The sequence below is a fragment of the Rousettus aegyptiacus genome, unplaced genomic scaffold (genome assembly GCF_014176215.1).
Source record: "Rousettus aegyptiacus isolate mRouAeg1 unplaced genomic scaffold, mRouAeg1.p scaffold_m13_p_4, whole genome shotgun sequence".
NCBI lineage: Eukaryota > Metazoa > Chordata > Mammalia > Chiroptera > Pteropodidae > Rousettus > Rousettus aegyptiacus.
In genome coordinates, this window is record NW_023416307.1 from 41330003 (window position 1) to 41343264 (window position 13262).

At 37.6% G+C, this 13262-nt stretch overlaps 1 protein-coding gene across 5 annotated transcripts in view; it reads left to right on the forward strand.

Annotated features, from left to right (window-relative positions):
* The first annotated feature begins 2071 nt into the window (after positions 1-2071).
* The window catches only part of VPS8 (VPS8 subunit of CORVET complex), a 230538-nt gene continuing 219347 nt past the window's right edge, over positions 2072-13262 (forward strand). For 2 of the 5 annotated variants that reach the window (XM_016159713.2, XM_016159714.2), the window contains exon 1: positions 2072-2159. Coding sequence is in view for 3 of the 5 variants with exons in the window: in XM_016159708.2 (XP_016015194.2) it covers positions 12969-13048 (80 nt within the window). In the remaining 2 variants the exon portion in view is untranslated. Of the gene's footprint in view, positions 2160-11516; positions 13049-13262 lie in introns of those variants that run through there. The other 3 variants (XM_016159710.2, XM_016159711.2, XM_016159708.2) reach the window with 2 other exon arrangements.

Here is a 13262-nt window from a genome sequence, read left to right on the forward strand (position 1 = left end):
AGGTTTACTTTCTACAGTTACTGTGAGTAGAGTCATGCCACTTCTCTGCTTAAGAACTTTCGAAGACACTAACCAGGCAAGTGGACACCCCAGCTTCTCATTCAATGTCCTCCTGGATGTGGTCCCAGCCTTTCCAGCTACTTACCCCAATGTACCTCTAACTCACTCTACATCAGTGCTTTCAAACAATGGGTTGCTGTGCATTAGTGAGTGATGAAATCAATTTAGTAAACAGCATTAAAAAAAAGAATAGAATAGAAAATACCAAGTTGAACTGCACATGCTAAAAGCAATTATTGTCTCAAGATGCACACACACACACACACACACAGTGTGCATATATGTACCAGGCCATAGCTGAAATATGTGTTCTACTGGGAATGCTGACAAAGAAATGTGAAAGTTGCTGCTCATAACACAGCCGCATCTGGCCACCAAGTAGTCCCCAACCTTGCTTTATACAGTAGTCTCCCTTTATCCACAGATCCAGTTACGTGAGGTCAACTATGGTCCAAAAGTAGTAAATGAAAAAATTCTAGAAGTAATTCATAAGTTTTAAATTGTGCACTATTCTGAGTAGCGTGATAAAATAATTTCTAACCTTCTGGCTTCATCCTACAGATCTGAATCATCTTTTTGTCCAGTGTATCTGCATTGTATACACTATTGTTCATTAGTCACTTAGTAGCCTTCTCAGTTTTCGGATACTGGTCGACTGTTGCAGTATTGCAACGCCTGTGTTCATAATCCTATTTTACTTAATAATGGCTCCAAAATGCAAAAGTAGTCATGCTGGCAATCTGGATATGCTGAAGAGAAGCTTTAAAGTGTTTCCTTTAAGTGAGAATATGCGTACAGCATAATAATAAATTTTGAGAAACCATATTCATGTTTTATTACAACACATTATAATTGTTTTATTATTAGTTATTATTGTTAATCTCTTGTTGTGACTAATAAGTATGTACCTGTAGAAAAAAACATAGTACCTATATATAGGGTTTGGTACTATTTGTAGTGTCAGACTTCAAACTGGGGGCCTTGGAATGTATACTGCCTTTGATCCCACTGTTTCCTCAGCTGGGCATTCTCTCTGCTGTCTACTGAAATCCTTCAAGGGCCTAGTAAAACACCGCTTCCTCCCCTAAAGTGTTCTGCCTTTTCCACTCATCTGTAAAATGATGGTGTCATACCTTTCTTATACCACTCAAAATAGCCTGCCTTGTATGACTATGTCTGTACACTGAGTTCTTAGAAAAAGAGTACCTAGAGGGCAGGGCTATGTCTTATCCACCTTTGGGTCTTTCAAAGGCCCAGAAGTGTAATCGACCTGGTTGTTGCTCAATAAACTCCACACAACTGAATATTTTCTATTTCTCCTTCATGTTGTGGTGCTCTGCACACTATTTTCCTGACCATAGGCTCCAGCAGGCATAAGATCTTTGCCCTGGGACCAATGTTATCTACAGTGGTGCCTCTAAAAACCGGGTTGTCCTGAAAGCTTTCATCTTTCTTTAAGAGGAATAAGAGAAATAAATATATGTTTTTATCCATTTAAAAAGTATCTTTTATTTGGGAGTGAGTGTCTCTCCCATAATTTTGATGTTAAGATGTATTTTCGTGGAGCATTGTTAATAAATTAGAAAATAATAGTTGGTTTTTAATGTGTGTGCGTGTGTGTGTGTGTTTACTGTCCTTACTTGAAAAAATAAAAAGCTGGCAATTTTGTGTTCATCTCTAAAAAGATTCAAAGTAAAAAATACTGTTTGCAAACTTGGAAAGTCTGGGAATCAATTGCTCTTTCTGGGATATCTGAAGGTAGGTTCACTTTCTTAAAGACTAGATAAATTCATTGACGTAGAGTTGCAAGAAGGTTCGTCTTCTCATTTCACGGACTGCAAGGTTGCGCTCCTCCTCAGGTGTTGCCACTCTTGTTCCCGAAGATGTTAATCACCCGTTAAGTACGAGTGGAGACAGCGCATTCCTGGCTCTTTAAATGGAGGCGTGGTATCGAAAGACGGACCGCCCAGGAGAGGCAGGGGCGAGGAGAGGAAAGCGGAAGCGTGGCCAGCCGTGGTAGATACTGCGCGTGCGTGAGGCAGTAGGGGGCGGGGTCACGTGGGCCGGGGATCCCGGGCTGGAATCGCTGTTAAGCGCAGGTAAAGAGTCTCCAGTGAGCAGGCCAGTGGGGAGGGAACAGCACTGAGGGGCTGTACCCTGGTCGGGAGGAGAATGAGCGCCGGGTCTTCGAGCCTCCGCCCTTTTTCGCGCGCGACAGCGACAGCAGCGCGGCCTCAGGGTGGCTGATGGAGCAGCCCCTGACGGGCCATCTGGACCGGGGCCCACCCGCCGGGCGAGGTTGACGCTGAGGGCGGAGGGGTGTGCCCCATGTTTGACCTGAGACTGGGTCGGGCGGTTTCCATTTGTTGTTTGCAAACGAATGGGAGGCTGAGGGACAGTTGCACCCTCTCCCCCGATTGTGAAACTAGGAGGCGGTTGGTTGATCGCCCCCCCCCCCCATTCTCGGACGGAACAGGTGTGCAGCCCCACTTTTCTGGTCTGGGGCATCGGTGTAGCCGCCTCGCATCCCTCGAGGACTGGGATGAGTATGCTCTCCAAGTGTGAGACCAAGGTTTAGATGAGGGTGTCCAAATCTTAGAATTGGTGCGCACTTGGTGAGGCTGGTTCCAGTTTTTCTGCCCGTAAGGTATGCCTCATAGTGAGGGCAGCAGGGGACAAGTGGGTCTCTAGAGTTCTAGGCCACTCCTGTATCCTGGTTAGTTCTCCTAGTGTGGTACCTGAGGAAGGAAGGAAACAGCAATCTCAAGTGTTTGGGTGTATTCCAAAGGAGGTTAAGGTGAGATGAATTTGGATCAACCTCAGAGGCTCCCTGGCCACGGTTTATCAAGAACACCAGAGGAACTGTCTCCAAATAGGCTGTTGCCTCCAAACCCACCTAGTATTAGACTAATATTAGAATGGACATGAAGGCATGTGTCCTCTGCATTGCCCACCCTCTATCAGACTCTCCTTAGTGCCCCTGTCCCCCGCCCCCCAAAAAAACCAAGCAGAACAAACGGATGTTAACTTGTGTCACCAACTCTCATCCAGATGTCTGTGATGGGAGATAATTACATCAGGGGTGTGTGTTTGAAGTCTAATGCAAATGGAGTTGGAGGATCTACATACGTTTGTGCAAGATACGGGTTTGCTCAATGTTTAAGTAGAGAGTAGATACTGAATCCTCTTGCAAAGCTGGCCTCTTCCATAGAATGCAAAATAAAGATAAATGGGTAAAAAATTTTTGCTTGAACTATTGGGCTTCATATGTTAAAGAGACATATGTGAGAAAATTCTTTCTAGAGCTATGAGAATAATATGTCGATTATCCTTTATATATTTCCTTTGTACCTAGACCAGCATCAGCATATGCATGTTTTCTGTCTTCCAGAATATTGGGACATCTTGATTTTTAGCTGTATCCCTTTTCATAGGTATTTTAACCATTATGACACAAAGTGTCAGTTATATATGTGAATGAAAAGTAAGGCCTTTTGAACTTAATGAAGTATGTTTGACTTTTAATCTTTCTATAGTTTTCACAGAGGTTAGATAGCATCTTTTCTTGACCCACAGCTTCAGGCGTCATCTCTCTATATTTGTAAGATTAAACTGTTATATTCTTAACTGAATTTCGAATTAATGTTTCAATTCTTTATTCTGTGTACTAGCTCCTGTAACACCTTCTAAGCTTCCGAAAACCCAGAGTAAAGAGAAAACTCCTGCCTTTAGTGACATTTACAAAATCCAGGGAAGGACACTGGCAAGATTGTACACAAGAATGTTGTGTGTTTTCTCTTCCGGCTAGGTAGATAGGGTATTTGATTGGCAGCACCACCAAAATTACAAGGTTGGAGTGGAGGAGGGGCAGTTTTCCAAAGGAGGGTGGTAAAGGTGCTTAGGTGTTTTAATTGTAACCAAATTTGTCTTTTCCTCTGCAGTTCAGCAAGAAGCTTCCTCTTGCTCTTTCAAAAAATAAATAAATAAATCTCTTGTGACTCTACATCCTCCTTGACACCTAACCAAGACAAATTGAATTGAGGTGACAATTTAGTTAATTGATAGTTAATTAAGATGGATGAGAAGGCCACCATCTACTCAGCCTACAACTGAGTGGAATCCTATCTTCTGCGCATTCAGCTTATAAGAATTCACCCATACCAGTTCAGTGAAGAAGAAAAGGGGAATATAGTTCAGCATACACAAAGCCTGTGTGCTTCTTATGAGTTCTCTGAGGTTCGTGGTGCGTCTTTGACAGAGATTCTTGTGATAATAGAGACTTCTTAGAAGCTTGAAGGAAGTGATGATTTTTCTTATTCATTTTACTTATTGCCTTACGCATATTAATATAAAGCTGATGAATAATATTAGGATTTGTACATAATATAGATATTTGTAGACTTAGTTCTTATTATTTTGTATTTGTAATAGGAGATTTAGATTTTTGTTTTCTGGAATGGGGCTATCAGAGAGTTATGTCTGATAATACATAATAGTAACAGCGCCATGCATATAGGTAGGTCTCAGGCACTCTTCTTCTTTTTTAAAAATGTCATTTATTTTTTATTTTACCCCTCTGATAACTACCTTTCTTTTCTCTGTGTCTCTGAATTTGGTTTGTGTGTTTGTTATTTCATGTTTTATATCCCACATATGGGTGAAAATATATGGTTTTTGTTCTTTTCCATCTGACTTATTTCGCTTAGCATTATTATCTCAGTATCCATCTATGCTGTCCCAAATGGCAGTATTTCATCATTTCTTATGGCTTAGTAGTATTTCATTGAATATATACCATGTCATTTTTGTCTAATTGTCCATCGAAGGATACTTATTAGGTTGTTGATTTGTTTTGGCTACAGTGTATACAGTGTTTTGGCTGCAATGAACATAGGGTACATATATCTTTATGGATAAATGTGTTCAAATTTTGGGGTAGGTACCAGAAGAGTGATAGCTGAATCATATGGTAGATGTATTTTTAATTTTTTAGCAACCTTTTTACCGTTTCCCATAGTAGCTACACCAATTTGCATTCCCACCGACAGTGCATGAGGGTAGAGTTCCTTTTTCTCCACATCCTCTCCAACAGTTGTTTGTTGTCTAATTGATAATAGCCATTCTAACAGGTGTGATGTATTATTTCATTTTGGTTTTGATTTGTATTTCCCTTATAGCTAGTGACATTGAAAATCTTTTCATATGTCTGTTGGCCATTTGTATGTCTTGGGAAAAGTGTCTATTCATGTCCTCTGCCCAATTTTTAATAGGATTGTTTATTTTTTGTTGTTGTATGTGTTCTTTATATATTTTTTTAGATATTAACCCCTTACTAGAGGTATTGTTTGCAAATAACTTCTCCCATTTGGTTGGTTGCCTTTTTGTCTTGTTGAAGGTTTCTGTTGCTGTGCAGCAGCTTTTCAGTTTCGTGTAGACCCATTCATTTATTTTTGCTTTTACTTTCATTTGGGGTCAAGTTCATAAAATCCTCTCTGAGACCAAGGTCCATAGTTTAGTACTTGTGTTTACTTTCATGTATTTTATTGTTTAAGGTTTTATAGTTAGGTCTTAATTCATTTTGAGTTAATTTTTGTGCATGATGTCAATAGCACTATAGTTTCATTCTTTTGCATATGGCTTTCCAATTTTCCCAGCACCACTTATTGAAGAGGCTTTCTTTTCTCCATTGTATGTTTTTGGCTTCTTCATTGAACATTATTTGCCCATATACATGTGGACTTATTTATGGGCTCTCAGTTTTGTTCCTTTGGTCTATGTGTCTGTTTTTCTGCCAATACTATACTGTTTTGATTATTGTCACTTTGTAGTATTATTTGAAGTTAGGGAGTGTGTTACCTATGGCTATATTCTTTTTTCTCAGAATTGCTTTGGCTATTCAGGGTCTTTTATGGTTCCATACAAGTTTGGTGATATTTTGTACTATTTCTTTGAAAAATGCCATTGGGATTTTGATAGTGATTGCATTAAGTCCATATATTGCTTTAGGTCATATAGCCATTATAACTGTGCTGATTCTTCCAATCATGAACACAATATTTTTCTCGTGTCTTCAGTTTTTTTCAACAATGTCTTATAGTTTTCAGGTATAAGTCCTTTACCTCCTTTGTTTTTTCCTAGGTATTTTATTATTTTTGTTGCAGTTGCAAGTGGAGTTGTTTTCTTCAATTTTTTGATATTTCATTGTTAGTATATAAGAATGCAATGGATTTTTATACATTGATTTTGTATCCTGCACTTTACTATATTTCTTTATTTTTTCTAATAGGTTTTTTTTTTTTGTAGATTCTTTAAGGTTTTTTACATATAGAATCATGTCAGCTTCGAAAAATGACAGTTTTACTTCTTCATTCCCAAATTGGATGCCTTTTATTTCTTTCTCTTGCCTGATTATTCTGGCTAGGACTTACAGTACTATGTCAAATAACAATGGTGAGAGTGGGCATCCTTGTCTTGTTCCTGACTTTACAGGAAAAGCTTTCAATTTCTCACCATGGAGTTTACTATTAGCTGAGAATTTGTCATGTATACCCCTTTATGTTGAGGATGTTGTATTTTGTCAAATGCTTTTTCTGCCACTGTTGATATGATCATATGATTTTTATCCTTTATTTTCTTAATGTGGTGTATCACATTGATTTTGTGTATGTTGAACCATCCTTGTGCCCCTAGAGTAAACCCTGCTTGATCGTGATATATTATCTTTTTAATGTATTGTTGTATTTGATTTGCTAGTATTTTGTTTAGGATTTTTGCATGTATATTTATCAGAGATTTCGGCCTAAATGTGCCTGTTCTTGGAAAGAAAGTAAAGGGTCAAGTAAGCAGCTCATCCCAGTATATAATAGCATTGCGTCTAACACAGATCTGTTTCTGAAGTCCATGGGTAAGGTGAAACTTGAGTACCCTTGAAAAGTACCTTGAATATTGAGTACCCTCAAAGCACCCTGGGAAGCAGTCATGTTGAAAACTGACATTGGATCTCTCAGGAAATCCAACGGAGCGAGTTTTTGCTCCATATTGGAATAGCATGCTGTTGTTATTCTGAGCACAGATGAAATTGATTGTTTGTGTATGAGGCATGCAAAAACTGAGACTGACCAGAAGGACAGCAGATACCCATTTCTTCTCCTAGACTCACTCCGAAGCATATAGTTAATGAGTGAATGGTATACAGAGGACTCTGTGTGTGTGAATCATTTCTTTTTTTCTTTTTCCCTTTGCTGAAGATAACAGTTGAAGTCCAATAAATCAAATAGACATGATACATTTTTACTATTTTCAACTTGGCCTATAGGCTGAATTAATGTAAAAAAAAAAAACCATGAAATATCTGAAATTGTGGAGTTTGTGTCATGAACAAAATGATATTTTAAAAAATCAGTGTTACAGATTTAAAAAATCTCACCTACGTGTAAGGAATGGAGTTTGCAAGGTGGGAGACTTTTTGGGGTAGAACATTAATCATATCTTGTTTTGAATGACCAGAACTTCTGTTTGAGACTGCGGAAGCCAGTGTTGAAGTGTTGCTTGGCTGCTTACCTCATGGGGGAAGGATGACTGCTGGCTGGGTTGGTGGGTTGATTAGCTACCATGTAATTAAGCACTGGGAATACAGTGGTGAACAAGGCAGATCTGGTCTTTGTTCTCCTGGATCCCACATTCCAGTAAAAGTAAGGGAATGGTGGTTCAAAACTGAAAAAATGATTGTAATATGATGAGTGTAATAAAAGAACAGTGTGATAGGTGCATATTAATAATAGGGAACCTGGTCTAGTTGAACAGGACAAAAAAGACTTGAGGAAGCAAAATTTTAGCTGATATCTGAAATATGAATATGATCAGCAGTTGACAGGCATGCTTACATAAAAGTAGAACTCAATTATAACTTGACTTATTATGTTGTAGAGTCCTATATGCTGTGAGACAAATAATATCCTCTGAAGCTTAACATTACAGGTAATAAAACAGATCTATTTAATATGCAACACAGGTGTTATTCCTATCTTCCAGTTTCTGTGTTAATCAGCAGATATTTATTGAATGTTTACATAGCTATGCAAGTCAGCCCAATGATGTGGAGTATACAAAGAAACATGGTCTCATTTTTATTGTCTAGTTGGAGACAAAAGACATGTTCAGATAGTAAGTTAACTAGTGATCAGTATGAAGAAAGCATCAATGCACTGTTCTAAAAAATGCATGAATTCATACATTCTGGAGTCAGAGGATGCTTGGGGAAAGGAAGGTACCCAGATGGAAGGAAAGAAAGAAGGAACTTAGATACATGACGAGGAAAAGGAAAGGTGAATTAGCATGAGCAGACATAGAGGGAAAATGGAAGCTATTTTTGAAGGCCTAATTACAAATAGTAAGTTTATTTGTAAAGGAAGGTAGGGTCAATCATGAGATGTCTGGAATCCTAGGTTAGAATTTGGAATTTATTTTGCAGAAAATTGGGAAGCTATTAAAAAGCCATTTACCTGTGAAGGATAATAGGAAACTAATAGAAGTTAATTTTCTATTATATTTTTCGTCACTAAACAAACCATAAGAAGACAAAACAAAGAAATGGAAGAAGTGAAATACTTGGATTAGGAAGACCAGGAATAATTTTGGCATGTGAAATTGTTTCCATATCATGATTTTGTAGTATCTTTCTGGTGATATAGTAAATTAAAACAAACAAACAAACAAACACAAAACTTGATTTGATTTCACTGTAATATGAAAAGTGTCTCATGTAACTTTTAGGAGGAAAAGAATGTCAATGAATTAAATAAGATCCTGGAACTTGAGAATATTTACCAAAGTTAACCAAAAAAAAAAAAAAATGGCGAAGGAGTTCCATATTAACCTGGCCTAGTCTAGGTCACATTCTAGAGTTCTTATATAATTGGCCAAAGTCATAATGGGATCATTGCTGTTTATATGGTACATATCTTTTTTTAGTGGTCCTTGAATCTATTATTATTAGTTGGGAATAATCTTATTAATTAAGAGGTAACAACTTTGGGAACTTTCAAGATGTCAGATAATCTTAAGTCATAACTATTAAAATATTAGTTTATCAGCACTCAGAAGAGAACAACATATGGGGTAATCGTGATTCTGTGACATACATTTCCTGTTATATTAATGTGATTTGATCCTGGGAAAGACTAAGAAACAATGGATGTAACCTGTAGTGTTGTCTGTAGGTACTATTTTGCATGGCATTGCCTGAGAACTATAAAAAAAGTAGATCACCCAGTGAATAGGTGAAGAACTAGTTGTAGATTGTATGTCAAGAGGAAATTATCAGTAGTTCATTGCCAGTCTTTGTACTGGGATAAAACTTAAATGATATCTGATGTCAGTATCTGCATTAAGCTTGTAATATTAAGCATCATATATTAAGCATGTCATTTATGTTCTGCATATTGGAATGAAGAACTTGCTCAGTAAATACTTGGGCAACACCAACTGACATGGGAGGGTTTAGTATTTTAGAATATTGAAGATATGGCCAGAAACAGATGAAAGTCTGTTAGAATATTTCCTGTCGCTTCTGTAACAAATTACCACAAATTTAGTGGCTTTAAACAACACAGGTTTATTACTGCATAGTAATGTAGTTCACAAGTCTGGCACTGGTCGTATTCGGCTAAATTCCAGCCATGGCAGGGCTGTGGTCCTTCTGGAGGCTCTAGGAGAGAATCCATTTACTTGTCTTGCAGCTTCTAAAGGCTGTGGGAATTCCTTGGCTCCTGGCACCCTTCCTTCATCCTCAAAGCCTGCAGTATAGCATCTCTCTGCTTCTGTTGTCACATCTCTTTCTCTGGCTCTCTCTTCTCCCTCTCTCTTCCACTGTTAAAGACCCTTATAATTCCATTGGGCCCACCAGAAAATCCAGGATAAACTCCCCAACTCAAAATCCTGATTTAAACACATCTGCGAAATCCCTTTTGACACTTAAGGTAACATAGTCATAGGTTCTGGGGAATAAGATGGGCGTTGTTGGGCATTGTCATTCTGCCTTCCACAGGTAAGTTCATGCACAGCTCAGATTCCAAAAAATTTCCAGCAGCTATTCTAGTGAACTCTTTTTTAAAAGCCTGAGCATGGTGACCTTTTGATTCAGGGCTAGAAAATTTTACTAACAAAGAAAAACTGGTGTTAAGTGACAAAAGAGGAAGTTGATGTAAAAAAACAAAAAGGCATGATTTTACAAAGAGTTAGTAGTATGCGACAATTATCATAATTAAAAGTTTTTATTAAGTGTGTGTGATGCTTTGCTGGGGGCTGTACTAGTTTTAGGTAAAACCCCACCATTCAGCTCGTGAAGGAACTTATATGATGTTAGAAGCATATCCTTCCGATAAGGTATCCTTCTGATATGCTTAGCATGGTCTGCATCTTTACAAAAGTACTGGATCTTGCTTCAGAGTCTTTAAGAGAATTTGGAGATCTTGAGGAAATTTTAAATAACAGTTAATATTTCTTGAAAACCTATTCTGTGCCTAGGCATTATTCTACATGCTTTACAGTTATTGTATCACAGTAGCCCTGCAAAATAGGTAGTTGCATTCTTAGGGGTCAGGATTCTCGATTGTAAATGACCAAAAAAAAAAAAAGGGTATGTTGGCTTAAGTAGCCAAACTACAAACTACTGGAAGCCTATGGCCAGAGCTAACTTCATAGAAGACTAGAATCTAGGGCTTGAATGATATCAGGACATTCTTTCCTCTTCTGCTTGTATTTGTGGGTTGATTTCATTCTTGCTAGAGAATCTGTACCTAGAATGTAAATTCTGTCTGTAATGGTGGGTCTCCAGTGACAGATGCATAGTAGATGTTTGGCTGGTATATGTTGGATAAATGCTCTCCTTTTCTGTAGACCCAGGGTTCGGGTGGAGGGTAGAGGGTGGGGGTGCTGCCCAGCCTTATTATCATTGTTTAGAGAACAGTGGAATGACTCTTCCTCGCCAGTTTCATTTTAATGAATTATAGTGAAAGACTCTGGCTTTTTTATACAATTTCCGTTACTAGGGGATTTTTGATTGGCAGCTTCCACAAGAACCACATGGTTTGAAGGAGCCCTTTCCAGAACAAGAGGTGCTGCTCTGTGTAAACAACACAAATGGCCACAATATTTCATCTTACAGATGTAGCAATAGAGGGGGCTCCAAAAGAGTATAGACAGATTGACAGAGGTTATAGGTAGGAACTGATAAAGTCCAGATTCAAATCTGATTTTAATTGATTCTTTGGCTGTGTTCTCTCCACTTTGCCATCACATCACATAAATCACAGTAGCTCCGTGAGGTGAAGGCTGAGAATGAAATAGAGTAGCATGGCGGGATGATGTTCTTTCTTCAGGGAATGTTGATTACTTGAAACTTCTGCAGGTGGTGTCGGTGTTCACAGTTGCTGACCTCTAACTCCAGGTAGGAGATATAAAAAGAGCCAGAAAAATTTTCCTTTCTGAGTTATTATAGAAAGATACATGTGAAGAATGAAACATTTTAGGTTATTGATCACTTAAATAAAGGTTTTCTCTTTTTCTTTTTTGTCTTTTCCACTATTAAAAAAAAGAATGTCTCAATAATTGACCTCAGACACCACTGAATGTGAATTTTACGTTTAAAGACATTCCTTGACTAATTATTTCTGTTAAGTAGTACCAATAAGAGTGAACCCTATTAAGTAATTTTTTTATAAACCAATTCCTCTTCTTTGAAGAAAGGTGTATAAATGCTAGTGTTGCTACTGTGTTTGGCTTATTGCAAAAGAAGCAGTACATTTAGTAACTAAGATTGGAAATATACTTTCTAATGTTACCAGATACAGAGTGCCTTTGGTTATGTTTTCTAGGAATGTATTTAATAGCTTGTGTTTTATAGAACAGAGCCATAGAGTCTCTCTCTTCTGGAACACATGAAAGAAGTTATAGTCTGTATTTAGTAATATACCAAATATACTAGTTAGAAAAAAAAATGGTTTCAATTCTTAAAAAACTAGACTTCATAAGTCTATGTGTCTTACACATTGTAGATATTAATTTCCTTTAGTCCAACAAAACTGAAACATTGAAAGAAGTGAAATTATAAGTACTGAAAAATGAGCCTAATTAGATAAAAATTTGAGTTTTGGGCATGTTATATACATATTTAAAAACTAATTCTCCACTCCCTTTTAAAAAATTAGTTCTTTCAGTAGCTCAGTGGTTAACAGCATTTTTTCTGCTTTCACTTCACTGAGGAGTAAGAGCAGAGAAGTTTTATGGTGGGGAGAGTCGTTGGTAGCCGAGGTGATTCTGCCCCCTGCGGGCAGTCTGTTGTTTGAAAAAGCGTCCCACCCAGAATTCCTGCTAGTTTATGGGTACTGTGGAAAACACCATCTAGAAAACAACATTACCTTTGTTTTTATTGTCATTATTACTATGGCATTGTTTCTATTTTCATATTTTGCTTCTTTAAACAGAGCTAAGTGATGGACTTTTAAAAGTTTGATCACTTGGAGCTTAATTATAACACAAACTAAAAACATTTAAGAAGAAATTTAATCAATAAACTTATTCCTGAATATGTTTTTGTTTTCTAGAAATTTTGCAAGTAAACTAAATTTTTTTGATATAGCATTGTATTATTTAGAGCTGTGAAATCTACAAAAAAATTGCATACTTTTTTTTAGTATTTCTGTTTTCCTGGAAAATGTCCATGTTTATGACTAGCTTTCTTTCTATAAATCTCTAGTTAGCTGTGAAATTATTTTATCCTGGCATAATTTTTATTTACTGTGATAGATCTGAATTCTTCTTAGTTTTGCTAGTTTCCTATTAAGTGACTAGCTATCCATTCTGGGACCTCTGTGTCTACACAAGGCTTCCTGAAAGATCTGTGGCCCTATATGGATACCAATGACAAAATCGGTCTCTATGCTTGTCTGCAGGGGAACTGCAGATCTACTCTAAAGTTTGGGAATGTGAGGTAAGGGTTAATTGCAGCTTTTGCCACCAATTTACCATTCATGCTCTTAGGTACATAAGTCTAGTTACTACCAAGTCTAGTGACTGAGTTTATCTCATTTATCACTATCACTAGGACTTATGACTTCTGGTGATAGGTCACTTCCTAGATTCCTGAGTTAGACGTTCCTCCTTCGTGCTCCCATAGAAACCCTCCCCCATATTATACACCATAC